This window comes from Equus quagga, chromosome 3, assembly GCF_021613505.1.
Source record: "Equus quagga isolate Etosha38 chromosome 3, UCLA_HA_Equagga_1.0, whole genome shotgun sequence".
Lineage (NCBI taxonomy): Eukaryota > Metazoa > Chordata > Mammalia > Perissodactyla > Equidae > Equus > Equus quagga.
This window is the reverse complement of record NC_060269.1, coordinates 119,680,936-119,696,793: the sequence shown is the minus strand read 5'-3', so window position 1 is coordinate 119,696,793 and position 15,858 is coordinate 119,680,936. Positions and strand designations below refer to the sequence as shown.

The window sequence follows — 15,858 nt, the reverse complement described above, 5'->3', positions numbered from 1 at the left end:
GGCAGAGACAGTAGACAACTCCTTCAATGATTTTTGTTACAAATAGGCCATAAAACTGTAGAGTAACGTTGAGTCAAAGGATTTTTATCTTAAGATAGGAGATATTGAAACAGGTTTATGTGCTGATATGAATGATAGGTCAAGAGAAGAACACTGGTTATGTAGGTGGTGGGGCTGGCTATGGAGAGAAGAGACAGTGACAAGAGGGGATGCAGAATGTGTGTGTGTGTGTGTGTGCATACATCTACACACATATATATATACAAAGATGCATGTAGGTTGGTAGATCTGGTGGTGGGAAGATGAAGCACTTTTTTCTGGATGTTTCTATTTTTCAATAAAATAAGAAGAAAAGTCATTAATAGTGAGAAATGAGGACAGACTCTTGGAGATTTGAGCAGTGAAGAAATGGTGTAACAATCATCTCAGAAAGTATGAAAGCAAATTTTGTCATGTAGTAGGATTAAAAAGGCAGCACTGAGGAGCCATTTAAGATATAGTCATATAATTAAAGTGAGACAAGTGAGATTTCCTCTAGTCACATTCATCTATTTAGGGAGCAAATGGTAAGGTTCCTGAAGTATATGCAAAGGAGTGGCATCTAACCCAGTGAGAAGGAAGCATTGTTTTAAGGAAATAAAAGAAGAGTTATTAAAGTAGATGAATTGAAAGACAGGCAGATCTTTGAATCTCAGGAAAATAAAACACGATATAACCTCCCCTGCAATTCTCCAGTGGTGCTGGACAGCGTGACTTAAACCACGTGCACACAGCTTGAGCCGTCATGGAGGTTTCCCAAAAGGCTCACTGTAGATTTCCTTTATACTTACAATTTCTTTTTTTATTTAATTCCTTTATTTACTTACAATTTCTCAGAAATACATCTATTGAGAAAAACCAGGGGCCATCAGTACACAACTATATCCATTTTTGTTTTAAAGTATTTTAAAATGTTTTAGTGCACCAAACCAAAAAAGCAACATCATTCAAGCCAACAGGCTATTAGAGCACCATCCTTAAGTGCTACTTTGTCTCTCTGCTTGTTATTCTCTCAACGGCAATAAAACAGAAATCGTATTACCAAATTTGAATGCTAATACATTTTCAGGATAATGTGAACAGCAAACAAATGGAATCTTGTAATGCTATCTCAAACACTCTTCAGAAAACTGTTAGGAGGGCAAAAAGTCCATAAAATAAGGCACAGGGGTAGGCAATGAGAAACTGTTGTCCTTCCATGTCCAAGGCTGAAATGAAGATTTTGGAAGCTGAGAGACTGCACCAGCCAATGATGACCAGTGCAGACACAATCCCAAAGGGGTCCCTATGGCAAAGACAAGAGAGACAATTATTTGACATCAGGAGAAAAAGAGATTTTTGAATCAGAGCTGCCTCTGAAATGTCCTCAGTACAATATCTATAACTACTTTCTCCATTTGTAAAATGAGAGTGAGGAACCACATGAACCCAAAGTCCTCAGCCAGTTAGAAAATTCACAATCAGAGGCTAAACATTTCATATGTTGATAAAATTCCAATTAATAGAAACAGAAGAATTCACCTGCAGTCACTCTCATGTCAACATTCAAATCCCAACTTCTGAAATTCTTTTATATAAACTATGTCTAGAGATTTTTTTATAGCTACAGAATCCCTCCCCCCCCCCCCCCCCCCCCCCCCCCCCCCACTGCTTTCCTCCTAAATTTACCCACAGTATGAGCAGAAAGATATCTGGACTTGCATTCCAGTAGGGTGCCTCATCCGCACTGTTCCCAGGTCCACTTCCCAGGTTTTTGTCTGAGATAGTAAAGGCTGACAGCTCGAGTAGGGAAGACATGGAACAAGAAGGCACATACATGTGTGGCCTCCCACTCCATCGCTGGAGATTCCTTTTATATGGGTATGTGTGGATTTTTTAGAGTACTGAAATGTATTTGTTCAAATTGGTATCTTCAAAAAGTAACCATAGAGGCAATTGATTCTTTAAGAAGAAATGGGCAAATAAGGTAGTTAAGTCTGCCACCTTGGGAATCGAAAAGGGAGAGTGGGTGGTAAGGAGTGAATTTCTTTCCCTATATGCAAAACTGGATGCATTATTTAGGAAAATAGGACATCAGACATAGGGGAGATCTCGGGATATATCTAGTCCCCACCTCTAAAGCAATGAAGTGACTTCACAAAAACAGCATAGTAAAATGGGCATTAGGTCAAAATCTCCTAACTCCTTGCACATTGTTCTTTTCACCATCAAACTTGGTCATGGTTGAATCTGAAGTTGAGAACTGTGTTTACTATTTGTGAGAATGACAGGAAGACCTACTTCTAATAATTTAACCAAAGCAAAACAAGTGGAAAACTGTACAACATAGCTTATAATGCCTTAGATAACAAGTAAATCAAAAATACTTAAAAAGTACTCAAGTAAATATTATATTCATTGGTTTAATTAATATCTATTAGGAATAATTTCTAGAGTGATTTAATTTACAGGTTTTTGTGAACAAAAATGTAAAATTATATATGATTAATTTGAATGATTTACTAATATGCCCAAAAGGACAACTTCAGTGTAATGGTCTTAGGGGTCAGGGAGTTTATTCTCCCTTAATATATTTAAAAGATTTCTAAATCATCCTTTATAATTTCAGAATAAAGAAAAAGTCCAGACTTGTGAGGATTCTCAAAATCCAAAAGTTCTAGTTTTTATTTTCTTCCCTTAATAATCTGGAGTCATTTAAGATGTCCCAAATCTCAGTTTGGCTGGAAATGTTTAAAACTTGGAATTTTTGAGTAGTGGATCATTATAGCATTCTTTGGGGAAAGCATCTGACAAAATAGAAGTTGTAGAACTGAACTCTGTATTAACTTGTCAGTGTTGGTACCAAACAATGCAGGAAACAGAATGGCTTGCTAAAGAACATAATGTACAAAAAGTGGAACTTTTCCACGGGTTCTTAATAAATATACCTATAACTCACATTGTATTTATACATTCAAGGTATCCATTTTCTGTTATAGTCCTCATTTTTAAATGTTGAGTACTCATGATAAAGAAAGGGTTTGCTCTAAATTTTTCTCAAGAATGTTACTTTAAAAATGAGACCCTATGGGGCCGGCACTGTGGCTTAATGGTTAAGTTCAGCATGCTCCACTTCAGCTGCCCAAGTTCACAGGTTTGGATCCAGGGTGCAGATCTACACCATTTGTCAGCTATGCTTTGGTGGCAGCCTACTTGCAAAATAGAGGAAGATTGGCAACAGATGTTAGCTCAGGGTGAATCTTCCTCAGCAAAAAAAAAGAAAAAAAGAAAAAAGAGAGACCATATTAAAATGAAAAAGCATTTCCAAGTAAGTCATTCTCAATACTGTTATGAAGAAAAATTATATGAGATTATTTCTAAATAAAAATATGAAAGGCTTTTCCAAAACGTCTGTCTTTGACATTTGTAAATCCATTATATAAAATTCGACCAATGTAGGGTTAATAACTTAAAATGTGGATCATCCAAGAAAAAAATGCAACTCATATCTCCTTTGGAAGTAGAAGAATGAGCACTAGTGGCAAATGTTTATTTCTAATTGGGTATAGAGTGTAGCAGGTGACAAAGGACTATGTAATCACTTGCTCTTCTTAACCAAAGTGGTCATGGTATGCATATGCCTGGGAAAGTGCCCTACAGAAACACATCTACTGGATCCTTATTAATAGTTTTGAATTGTAAATACTAACTGCCTAGGGATTAAAAAAGGAAAAAAAAATTATTGACTGAGCATTATATGCTACAAAATTCTCTAGCATTAATATCCTCATCAGGGTTTCTGGGAATTCTGTGCTACAAGGAGCCCAGCTGAGAAAGAACAGTTGCTTCCTGCCTAGAAGGCAGAATGCCTGGGAGCTGAAGCAATTTGTCAGTGTTCACCAGGCACCTACTTTTCCAAAATCAAACAAGTGAATTTTCTGTAGTTGTTAGGTTACCCATGACAATAGTTTATATTAGAGAATGTGACAACTTACAAAGTGCCAGTTTTAAAGATAACTTGGTTTATTTTTTAAATCATCAAAACAGGAACAGCACCTGAGCCAAAATTGACCTACTTTCCAGAATCTGTGTGTAGCTTTTAATAGCCGTAGTTTGCTCAATTCCACTACCGAAATGATCAGAAAGAGGTTAACCTTTGCATTGCTGTTGCAAGCTTTGGCGATGATTGTGCATTGGGGTCAATTAGTGCACAGAGACACTTACTGCAGTGAAAAGAAGACAGAGCAACTGGACAGGATGACCATGGGGAGCAGGCAGTAACCCAGTACACTGGCCACGCAGCCACAGGACACCCCTGAAGAGCTCATCAGGTTTAGTAAGGCATGAATCCCTAGGCAGCCAATGGCGCTCATGCCATACACGTAACCAAACTGAACTTTTCCTGCCTGAAACAATGGGAAGAAAACAGTTTGAACACACAACAAATGTTAGAGGAAATCAGAACGTCAATAAAGCAGAGAACATATTTGAATCAATAAGCTCAATGCTGTTCCACATCTCTGTAGTACAAGCATCAGGAGACTGGGAGTTCTGGAAAAAATACTGGCTATCAAATGAATTCAGGTCCTGAAAAAAAAACACATGCCCAACTATACTTGATATATCACAAGCATGCTACAGAAAAGATGAACTATTTCTAGGTTTAAATTTTTTTAATCATAGATTGCATATTAGGAGTACAAGGCGTAAGTAAGAATATATTTTCTCCCCATGTTCATTGAATAATTAAATGAATCAATAAATGAATGAAAAAAACTCCAATTTAGTCTAGGAGATTTACAAGGCATATTAGTAATATTAGCAAACATCTATAGGATTTACTATGTTAGGTCCTATTCTGAGCATTTTACATATATTAACTTATTTAATCCACACAAAAACCTTATGAGAGAGGTACTATTATTGCACCAGTTTAACAGATGAGCAAACTGAGGTGCAGAAAGTTTAAGTAACTTTCCCAAGGTGAAATCATGCTAAGTGGTGGAGCTCGGCTTTGAACCCAGGCAGCCTGGCTCTAAAATTTAGATCCTTAACATCTGTAGGAGTTCTCAGAAGTCCTAAAATAATGGGACTTATTTAACCTTATCTAAACCAGTTTATCCCAAACTTATTTGGTGACAGAATTTTTTTGTTATTTCTTAAGGCCTAATACCAGTTTAACAAAATACACCTGATTAAAAGCTGATTTATATAAACCACCTAGTAATGAATCATGAAAGAGGTACTATTAAAGGAAGTCAGTAGTGTTCAGGATAGACCATGACTCATGAAAACAGCCATCGCCCACAAAGCACTCGGGACTAGGAGCTAAAGTAACCCCATTAAACTCATCCAGAGAAAGTCACAATCTACTATTGATGCAACTGGATATTTTAATGTTTGCTACCCGAGGATGCCAAAGCTCCAGGAAAGAATGCATTTGGTTTTTATATTTACATTAAGCTGATTAGAAATTCTAGATAAAGTTTGAATAGGCTGACTCTGATTTTTCATGGGAATTATACAAAAACAATAAAGGACCTGGTAAATTGATTCAGAGAGAACTTTTGAGCTGTCGTTTTTTCTTTTCTATGGCTGTTATCCATGAGGTCCTTATGTCTTATAGAATAAAGAAATATTTATTTTGCTATTAATTAAGGGTAATGAAGAATGTTATGACCATTTTGATGTTCAAAATTGTCCAACTATTTTGAATTCTTCTTCTTCTGAAGTTTGGGAGGTTGGTCACCACTAAGTCCTTTCACAAAATGTCCCCGGGCTATGCTGGCAGAATTCTATCCTGCATCAGCCATAATAAGTTCTCAGTGAGTATCTTTTGTATTCTTATGGCTATTTTGTGAAATAATGCTAATAATGCTAATGGATATGCTAAAAGAAACACATCAGTTATGCATGGTTCTATTGGGTGAGTTTGCTCCATTTAAAAATAATGACAATTTCAAATCACTTTCATGTATTAGAGAAACATTCTACTTAATATTTCAATTGGATGGGATAATTCTGAGGTAGGGATAGTTGAAATGGTGAAAGGCAACTTCCTACACCCAAAGGACACATATCTGGACCTTCCTGAGCCCAAGCAGTTTTGTGAATTAGGTGGGTTAAATAGAGGATGGATGAAACTAACACGGTAGTAAAATTGTCCCTTCCCATATTAGTTACTGACCTCTCTCTTCATTTCTTTCTCTTGTCAGTTTATTCAATTTAAGAAGTAATTTCATTTGGGAGGGGCCAGTGCCACTTTTTAAATTTGTTTCACATTCTAACAAAGGCTTGTAAATGAAATGGAAAAATAAATGTTTCCTTTCTTTAAATTGAAGTATAATTGACATACAATATCCTATTAGTTTCACGTGTATATTATAGTGACTTGATATTTATATACATTGCAAAATGATCACCATAATAAATATAGTTATCATGTCACCATACAAAGTTATTACAATATTATCAACTAGATTCCCTATGCTGTACATTACATCCCCATGACTCATTAATTTTATAACTGGAAGTTTTTACCTCTTAATCCCCTTCACCTGTTTCATCTGCCCCCCCAACTCCTCCCCCATCTGTTAACCACCCCCGTTTTTTTCCTTTACCTACTAGTCTGTTTCTCTCTTGTTTTGTTTGTTTGTTTTTTAGATTCCACATATAAGTGAAATCATATGGTATTTGTCTTTCTTTGTCTGCCTTATTTAACTTAGCATAATACCCTGTAGGTCCCTCCATGGTGTCACAAATGGCAAGAGTTCATTCTTTTTCATAGCTGAGTGATATTCCATTGTATATATATACCAGGTCTTCTTTATTCATGCATCTATCAGTAGACACTTAGGTTGCTCCTGTATTTAGGCTATTGTAAATAATCCTGCAATGAACATAGGAGTGCATATATCTCCTCAAATTAGTGTTTTCATTGTCTTTGAATAAATACCCAGAAGTGGAATTGCTAGATCGTATGGTAGTTCTATTTTTAAGTTTGGAGGAGCCTCCATATTATTTTCCATAGGGGCTGCACCAATTTACATTCCTACCAACAGTGCATAAGGGTCCCCTTTTTTCCACATCCTCACCAATACTTGTTATTTTTGTCTTTTGATAATAACCATTCTGGCATGTGCGAGGTGACATCTCATTGTATTTTGATTTGCATTTCCCTGATAATTAGTGATGCAGTGCCATTTCTTTTTAAATTTAGAGTTTTTCAGGACCCTGTCTGTATCCCCCTCAGCACTACATCTTGATTCGAAGTAGGTATTATTCTTCTGATTATGTCTTCATATTGACCATGCATGTTCCTTTTCAGATCACTCTCTAAGCCCTACCAGAAAAATTAAATAGAGCTGTTGCTTCAAACCACTTGTCTTCATTGTTTGGAGGTGAAAATAATTTTGAGAGAAAGAATTTAAAAACTAACTTTGTGTTAAATGTTTCAAGCTGTTCTTTTTGGTTTGCCACTTTCAACACGAAGAAAGACCACTAAAAGGTGTTGCGCCCCATGTGACATGAACCATAAAAATAAGTACGTGACTATGAATCTTATATCTCTCGATATAGCAGATTTTGATATCGTTCCTGGATTTAGTTTTGTTTTCTCTAGTACAATGCATATACCAGCACATGAAATCATCCTTTATATTTTAATTATAGATATGCACTGCAGGGTTAACTTAGCTTCAAATGATTCTGAGTGAATCTGACTTTATTGATATCCAGTGATGCTTTTTTCCTATCTTTATTGCTCTATATTTATCAGAATCAATTCTGAAGTAACCACAGCTCATGATAAAATGGAAGTGATAATTTTTGCTTAAAACTTTCAGAAAATATACATTTTCACATATTCCCCAAAATTTCAGAACTGAAAATAACCTTAAGAATCTCCTAACTAAACCCGTTCTGTCTTCAAAATGAGGCGATGGAGGCCTAGGAGTAGAAAGCAGAAGGTTCAGGCTGACAGCTGGAGGCGAGGCCAGGAGCAGATCCAAATTTCTCACTTCCAGTTGACTTCATTGCCTATATCGCTTTGTACTTAAAAGAGAGGATATTTAAATAACTCCAACCAACATTATATACCCCCAAAATATCTTAATGGGATTAATGCTTTCCTTTAAGGTATGGCAATAGTAATATTTTCTACAAAAAGCAAACAGCCATTATATTACAAATTACTTGAAAAAGAATGATGAGTTAATATATTAAATTGATTGTTTCTGACTTTTTGATTAATAGACCTAGTCTTATTTAGCAGCTTAATCTAAGGTTATCAAATTACCATGACAAAGACAGAAAGGAGGTGATAGACTAAATTAAAACTCTAGTTGATGTCATGTTTAATTTACAGAGTATTTGCATTTGCTGTAGTTCAAAGGAAGAAATAAGATTCTGCCACTAAATACTACTGTGTCGGACAAATGTGACGTGCTTATTGACCACATTACTATGCAGACACTAGGTTGGTATCAGTATTTTGATTGGTATTAAGCAACTAATAAATAAAAAGTGAAAAGTTTATTTAGTTGCAAATACATTTTATAGCTACTTTTGAAAATGGTAGCTACATTGGGGAATAAACGATTATGGGACACAGATAGCTGTAAAGGAAGGAAGTGGACTGAATAGTTATTTTAAGAGCTTTTTCCCAAATCTTTAATTTCCTGTATTATTTCTCCTGCCAAGTTTATCTCTTCACACCTTAATGAAACTATATATTTCAGACTGGCTTGATGATCTTTTTCACCCTCTGTTTTTTTTGTTTGTTTGTTTGTTTTTGAGGAAGATTAGCCCTGAGCTAACATCTGCTGCCAATCCTCCTCTTTTTGCTGAGGAAGACTGGCCCTGAGCTAACATCTGTGCCCATCTTCCTCTACTTTATACATGGGACGCCTACCACAGCATGGCTTGACAAGCGGTGCCACATCTGCACCTTGGATCCAAACCGGTGAGCCCCGGGCCACCAAAGTGGAACGTGCACACTTAGCTGCTTCGCCACCAGGCCAGCCCCTCAAACTCTGTTTTTAATGTATTGTCATTACCTCCTTGATATAAAATCATAGACCTTTTCTCATTTTTTCTTTTTCTTCCACTTTTTTTAATGAAACATTTTTCTAAACTCTGAGCTAGAATGCCTTCTAAACTTAACTTAGGTGGAAATATGCTTTTCTTTACTTTTTTTGATGACTCAATATAATTACTCTCAGATTTAAAGAATGAAATAGGTCCATCCACAAGACAAATGGCGAAGTCAGGGCAAAAATTGCCTTTATAAAAAGCAGAAAACTAAAATAGTAAGGGAAATTTATAGGTTGAATAAACAAATCATTATTTATCATTGCAAATTAATTTATCCATAGGAGCCTAACCAGAAACAGGGAGACCCATCTCACACCTCACAGAATATTTGAAATACTCTAGAGATACACCCCAGCAAAGAAAATGATGAGCAAAGAGAAGGGATTTGTCTCATGTCACAATAGAAATCTCACAGAAAGCAAGAAATAAAATTTAGGCCTAATTTTTCTTAAATCCATGTGTTCCTTTGTCTTTTTCAGATTGACAGTTTTTTTCTTAATAACAAGAACGACATAAATGATCTCCTGTTTCATTGAAAATTTGACTTAGTGATTTGATTTTTGACATTCTATTTAAATTTATGTTTTTTGTCTGCTGTAACACGTGATGGAAATTTCTCTTTGTCACTATCGTTAGATTAAATATGTCTCACCCACCAAAAAAAAATTTAGTTATGAATTAAACAATTTTCACTGTATAAAGTGACACACTTCCTTCTCTATTTACAAAGACTTCTTCAAAAATGATATTGGAAAGGACATTAAAATCTTGTGTTTGCTGCGGTCTCTTACCAGAAGCAGGGTGGCTCCCAGAGCCACACAAAACAGGATGGGCCCGGTGAGGTCCATTTCATTCATAATGCTGCCATCTGCTGGCTTCAGAGGGTTTAACACCGTCAAGGTTTTTTGCCATATATGATCAAAATTAATTCCAAGTTCTGCAAAAAGGAAAAAAAAGAGAGATAATATAAATATAGAAAAATAAAAATGAGTAAGATTCTTTAATTAAAGTTATATCTGATTAATTTATTTAGCACTTTTAATCTGATTGTTATACCTTCATAATCTAAGGGTCTATGTAATATACAGTAAACTTAAAAAAACAAACAGAAAAAGAGTTTTTATTTCCAAAGAATGAGACAAAAGAAATAATTTACAGAAATAATTCAAGCTTGAAATCTAGTTGAATATTGGGTAATGGGCATTCTACGGTAAAAACAATAAAATAAAATGATAGCTAACAGACCAAAAGTCCCATTGTATTGCCCATTTAGGTATTTCCTTTTCTCGCATTTTCCATTGCTAACACTTTTGAAATCTTGTCATATCAAATATGGCACAATTTTTCAGTTGGCAGTATTATGTAAGCAAAGATATTTAGCCCAGGTCTGGGATTTTACTTCCACTCTGCCTATGCTAACTGCCTGAAACCACAGAAAAGAAAAGGGGATGGTTCTTTCAGCAAGTAAAAGTAATCATGATGTACACTCATAATTTAAAAAGGGCAATGCTCCACGTATTGAGTCTGTGTATTTAAGGTTAAGTTCTTCGGACAGGTTTCTCTTTCCCTTTATGAGTTGTGGTGGAATAAAGTATCCAAAATCGGTGGGGCTCAGTGTCCATGAGTTCAAACTCATTTAGAAATTTCTGATTTTTTTTCTGCACTGCCTTGTTTTCCAAAGAATTTTGATTGCCTCCTCACAGATCCCTCTGCTAGATTCTTCTCCTCTTATATCTAAAATTAAAAAAAAAAAACACGTCGAACTCAAAGAAACAGAGTACAAAAGTTGTTTCCAGAGACTGGGGGTGGGGAAAATAGGAAGAGGTTGGTAAAAGGGTACATAACAACAACAACAAAAACCATGCTTTTAATCTTACAACTGTGGTGGAGACAATGTGCAGCTAATCTCATAATCACTTGTATTTTTTAATTGAGCCCAATTCTCCCATGCGAAGGATTGTCTCCCTAAATCATCTGTACAGGGCACTCAACTTCTCAGAATTTAGTGACCCTCTTTGGTCAGATACAGAGTAGAATTCAACTCCTTTTATAGTGGCACATACCACCTAAACATCTTGCAAAGCTGACATTCTATGCACGTTATACCAGACAGACCTTTAACAGTCACAATAACATAGAGGGGCCTTGCTTTAACAAGGACCTAGACATTTTCAAAAGGTCAGCCAGACATTGGTCTGAATTAGAACTGAAATCGCATTCTTTCACGCATTTCACATTCAGGGTGACAATTACTATTCCAAGCTTGAAAAGAAAAAAATTGACTGGTTAAATTAATAGTGAGCAAATCTTTTGCATTTCAACTTCCATGTTACATCCTTTCTGTTTTCACAGTGTATTTATATACTTTTTAATGAATATGCACTTCGGAGAATATGAGCAGTTCATCAAGCTTAAAATGTGGTGAGAAACTTTAATGCAATTTTTAAAATAGGAAGAGATTTTAAAAATTGAGAAATGCTGTAGTTAAAATTAATTTCACCTGAGGCTTATGTTGTTTTCAAATTTTATTTTCAATGTAGACATTTATGCTAACAATATATTTTCAGTATTTACCACAATAAAGTGGCCTTTAATTCAAAATACGTTTTTCCTCAAAAAGCATAATAATTATCCCTAAATAACCTCAGATGAAAAATGCTTTATGAGACATTTTACTGATTTCAACCATTTATTTGGCATAATCAACATCTGCACATGCTTCAACATTGAGTCATGAAACAGTGAATGAACATAAGACCTACTAAAGATTTTCATAAGAAAAAAGATTTTATACATTTTCTAGCAAAATACATCCGCATACTATTTTGTTTTCTAATTTATTACAAGGTATGGAAATGAGATTATAGGTATTTTCTAATTGTAGATACCCTAATCTAACACCATATTATACAAGATAAAAGAAGTTGAATCTGCTGTGAAATTTGAGGCAAAATTTATCGTTTTGCTGTCATCTAGTGGTAGTAGAGTATACAATATATATGCTATAAAAGTGAATTAATATCTTTGTTTTCTATGCAAATTGTGGCATTGGCCTTTCAAATATAAACTTCAAGCTATACTACAAATATAAATACCAAATATCACAGTAATTTTTCTGGTCTGACAGACTTGAATTGACTATTAGTCATCAAGATGCATTTGTTAACATATTGATTGTACATTATCAAATAGCAAAAGTTATCTTCTTACATAAAACCAAACAAGTCTTTTAGACAACAAAGTATTTAGGAATAAACAAGCACATTTTTAAATAACATGGTTTTGTTCAAGGGATGTTAGTTATTAACAGCTTTGTAATTTTATAGGCTGCTTTGGCATACATTCAATAAAAACCAGCAAATGTAATTTATCACCTTATCCCAGAAATCCTCCCTCCAGCATTTGCACATGTTTTAGGCAGACAAGGCTTGACGCTTTCACAAAGATACCCAGCCTAAAGAACATATTGGATCAGAGTCTAGAAATCTCATATATTCAAAATGCAAAATTATATTAGGCACTCTCTCTTCTAATATACTATATATTTGATGGGGATAATCAGAAAGAGAAAAAAAAATCTAGGAATTGTCTCTGACCTGTATCAAGTGGAAAGGGAAATCTAGGATATTTCCTATTCAAATTTAAGGAGACACTGGGATTTCAGACAAGTAGAAAAGATAAAGATATTTTCAGTATATGTTGCAAGAAAAATTGGTTAATCATTAAAGAAAAAATAAATTTAAATCCTACTTCACATACTAACCTAAAGCAATTTTCAATGAATCAAAAATGTAAGTGCAAAACAAAAAGATAATTTAAAAATTTAAGAATCTACAAGAGGATATAAGCAGTATCCAGAGCTGGAGAAATATATTCTAAACAGAAGAGCAACTGGAAAGAAAAGTTACCAAGAAAAATATTGTGGAGTGGAAAACATAAGTATTAAAATTTCTATCCACCCTAATGTCCCATAAACATTAGGTGGCAAACATAATCTAGGGAAAAAAATGTTTAAAATACATATTTCAGGCAGTGATATCTTTACCATATAAATATCTCTACAAATAAACAAGAAAAGGAAAAATCTTAAGATTCCAATGGGAAATCTGACAAAGAACATGAAAAACAGGAATAAGTAAAAGCAGTCAATAAACATACGAAAAAATGTCTACCTTTTCTAGTAACCAAGAAATACAAAGTATTACTTTTTGCCTATAAAATTATCAAAGACATCTCGAACTCTACTATGAAGGTGTAGTGGATCATGCTTTTTCTAGATCAGTTTGGCAGTGTAGGTACCTTTTGACCCAGTAATCCCACTGTTATAGATCCATCCTAAGGACAGACGCTGTACAGGTCAAGGTTGTTTACTATGATGTTCACCAAAGCATTACTTCTTATAAGAAACAACCTTTAAGGTGAGTTGAAATTATGATACTTTTATATGATAAAATATTATGAAGCCATTATATATCATCTTTTCAAATAATATTTAAGACTTTAAAGAATGCATGTGTAGAAATGCTTATGATATAAAGTAACTTTAAAAAATACAAAACTTTATATCCATAGCATGATCAAACTTTCATTTTTAAGTATTCATAAACACATACATATTCAAAAAATATAATATTTCATTTTTAAGTACATATATATACATATTCATAGAAAAAGAGAATAAAGGCTAGAAGAAAATACATCAAATCGTTAATGGTAGTCATATCTCATAGATAAAATTTTAGGTGATTTTCATATTTTTTATTCATATGTTACTCTATTTTCCAAGTTTCTATATTGAAGATAGATTATTTTTATAATTAGACAACTGACAGTTTTTTTAAAGTAGAGATGTTGGTGGAGTCAAGGAAAATGTTTAATGAGAATAGATTTCAAGTGTTGTCTATTAATTGCAGACAAAATAGAATGAATTAATTAAACATAACTGCCCCCAAAACTTAACTGGCTTCTAAGGAGCCAACAAATCTATCATATAAATTTCTGTGCTTTCCTAAATGATTCAAATCTTTTACTTTTTTTAATTTTGAAAGCAAAGAAAGAAGAATGTTTTAATGCCAGGCGAGTGGCTGTGTTCATATGAGGAAACAATGATCTTTGATGTAAAATATTGGGAATTTTAATCTATTCCTTTTCACTTGACGACACATAAAGGAGTTAGAGTAGCTAACCTGTGAATACTTCTCCTTGGCTTTCAAATTGAAATCTACTTGAGTTTTATTTTACTAGCTCCTATGCTTCTAGCACCATGTTGACATTCTTTAAGAGAAAAAGCAGTAGATGTGGAGTGGCTGGATTAAAATAAAACATCAATGGATGGAACGTTCCTGAAATCCCTGGGGGACATTCAACTGCAAGTGTTCCCAGGTTTCCTTGCCACCAGCAGCGCTATTTACTGGAATCATATTCCTCCCCCCTTGGCCATACCTGGCTGAGATGAGGAGGCTCACATGAGCCAACGAAGAACAAAAAACTGACTGGTCTCCACAACAACAAAAAAACAATATGGAGAAACTACCCCCTTTGCTCCCAGCCAAACACAGCAGGACATAAAATATGCTGTTATGGAGTAGCTTCATTATTGGGAGTGGGAAGGGTGGTTACTTTGATACAACCACTCTGCCAAAAGATGTCTTCACTGTTGTCTAGACATGGCCAGAGAATCCACATTCTTGAAACAGTAAAGAAACATTTAATAACTGCAGGAATAGCACAGCAATAACACATCTCTTCTTCCAATTTTACCCACACACATGAGATAAACTTCCAATGGTTTAAGTATCTTGGTTTGGCAGACTCTTGTTTACATGTGGAACAATCACACATAAAACACTATACACAGCATGCTGACAGCACTCATTAAGCGCTGATTATTGCCATTATTCTTCGAGCTGTACACACATTAATATCACCGCCTTAACTTATCTTCTAGCAAAGGAGGCTCTTCATCAAAGCTGTCAATGTAAGGAGATTGTGAATAAGAATCCGGGTTGAACGCTGGCTGAAAAAATTGTCCCTCGTAACCTGATGGCGTGAGCATCTCCAGTGGGACAAAGTCAGGCTGAGGCTGCTCCCTGGCTTGTAGTCTAGAGAAAGGAAAATACTGCTGTTTATACACCTAAGAAAGAGATATCCTGACAAATCAAGGAAGGAAACTACAATTTTCCTTTTATCAATTATCTTTTTATGAGTATTTACCCATGAAAGAAATAACCTGCTTAAAGTTTAACTTAATAAAAAAAAAATGAAGTAACTGGTCATGAGAAGGCTCTTAGGAAAAGGATCCATACCAATTAGAACGTAATGATTATGCACCATGTGCTGGGTACTTTCCCTCATGTAATTCAAACTCTGTAAGGTAAAAACTGTAGTTTTAAACCCATTCTACAGAAAAATGGAGACCGAGTGACTTGTCCATTATCACACACTATTTTAGGTGTTGCCTCTGGACCGCAGTTGTCCGAGCTGCTCTCTTTTTCATTGATTTTCAGGGGCAATCACCAAACAGGGCATTCCCTACAAATCTGTAGAAGCAGCAAGTGAAAATCACAATTCTAATATGATAGTCAATTCATAGGAAAAACGAGGTGCATAAATGAACCGGTGTCCATAAAGAAATAGACTTTCTAGCTGTAGCCATTCCCAGACAATTATTGCCAGTCAAATTATCCCTGAGTACCCAACTGAAAGTATTCTATGGCTGGCTTTAGTGTCTCTCTTTTGAAATATGTA

General features: G+C 34.9%; 1 protein-coding gene across 2 annotated transcripts in view; it reads right to left on the bottom strand.

The window, feature by feature from the left end:
- Positions 1 to 855: 855 nt before the first annotated feature.
- LOC124236911 (protein YIPF7-like) overlaps positions 856 to 15,858 on the bottom strand; it is a 24,214-nt gene continuing 9,211 nt past the window's right edge. For both annotated transcript variants that reach the window (XM_046655887.1, XM_046655888.1), the window contains 4 exons: positions 15,052 to 15,212; positions 9,903 to 10,048; positions 4,243 to 4,424; positions 856 to 1,324 (listed from right to left, as the gene is read on the bottom strand). In XM_046655887.1, coding sequence (XP_046511843.1) covers positions 1,162 to 1,324; positions 4,243 to 4,424; positions 9,903 to 10,048; positions 15,052 to 15,212 — 652 coding nt within the window. In that variant the 3' untranslated portion in view covers positions 856 to 1,161. The remainder of the gene's footprint in view (positions 1,325 to 4,242; positions 4,425 to 9,902; positions 10,049 to 15,051; positions 15,213 to 15,858) is intronic.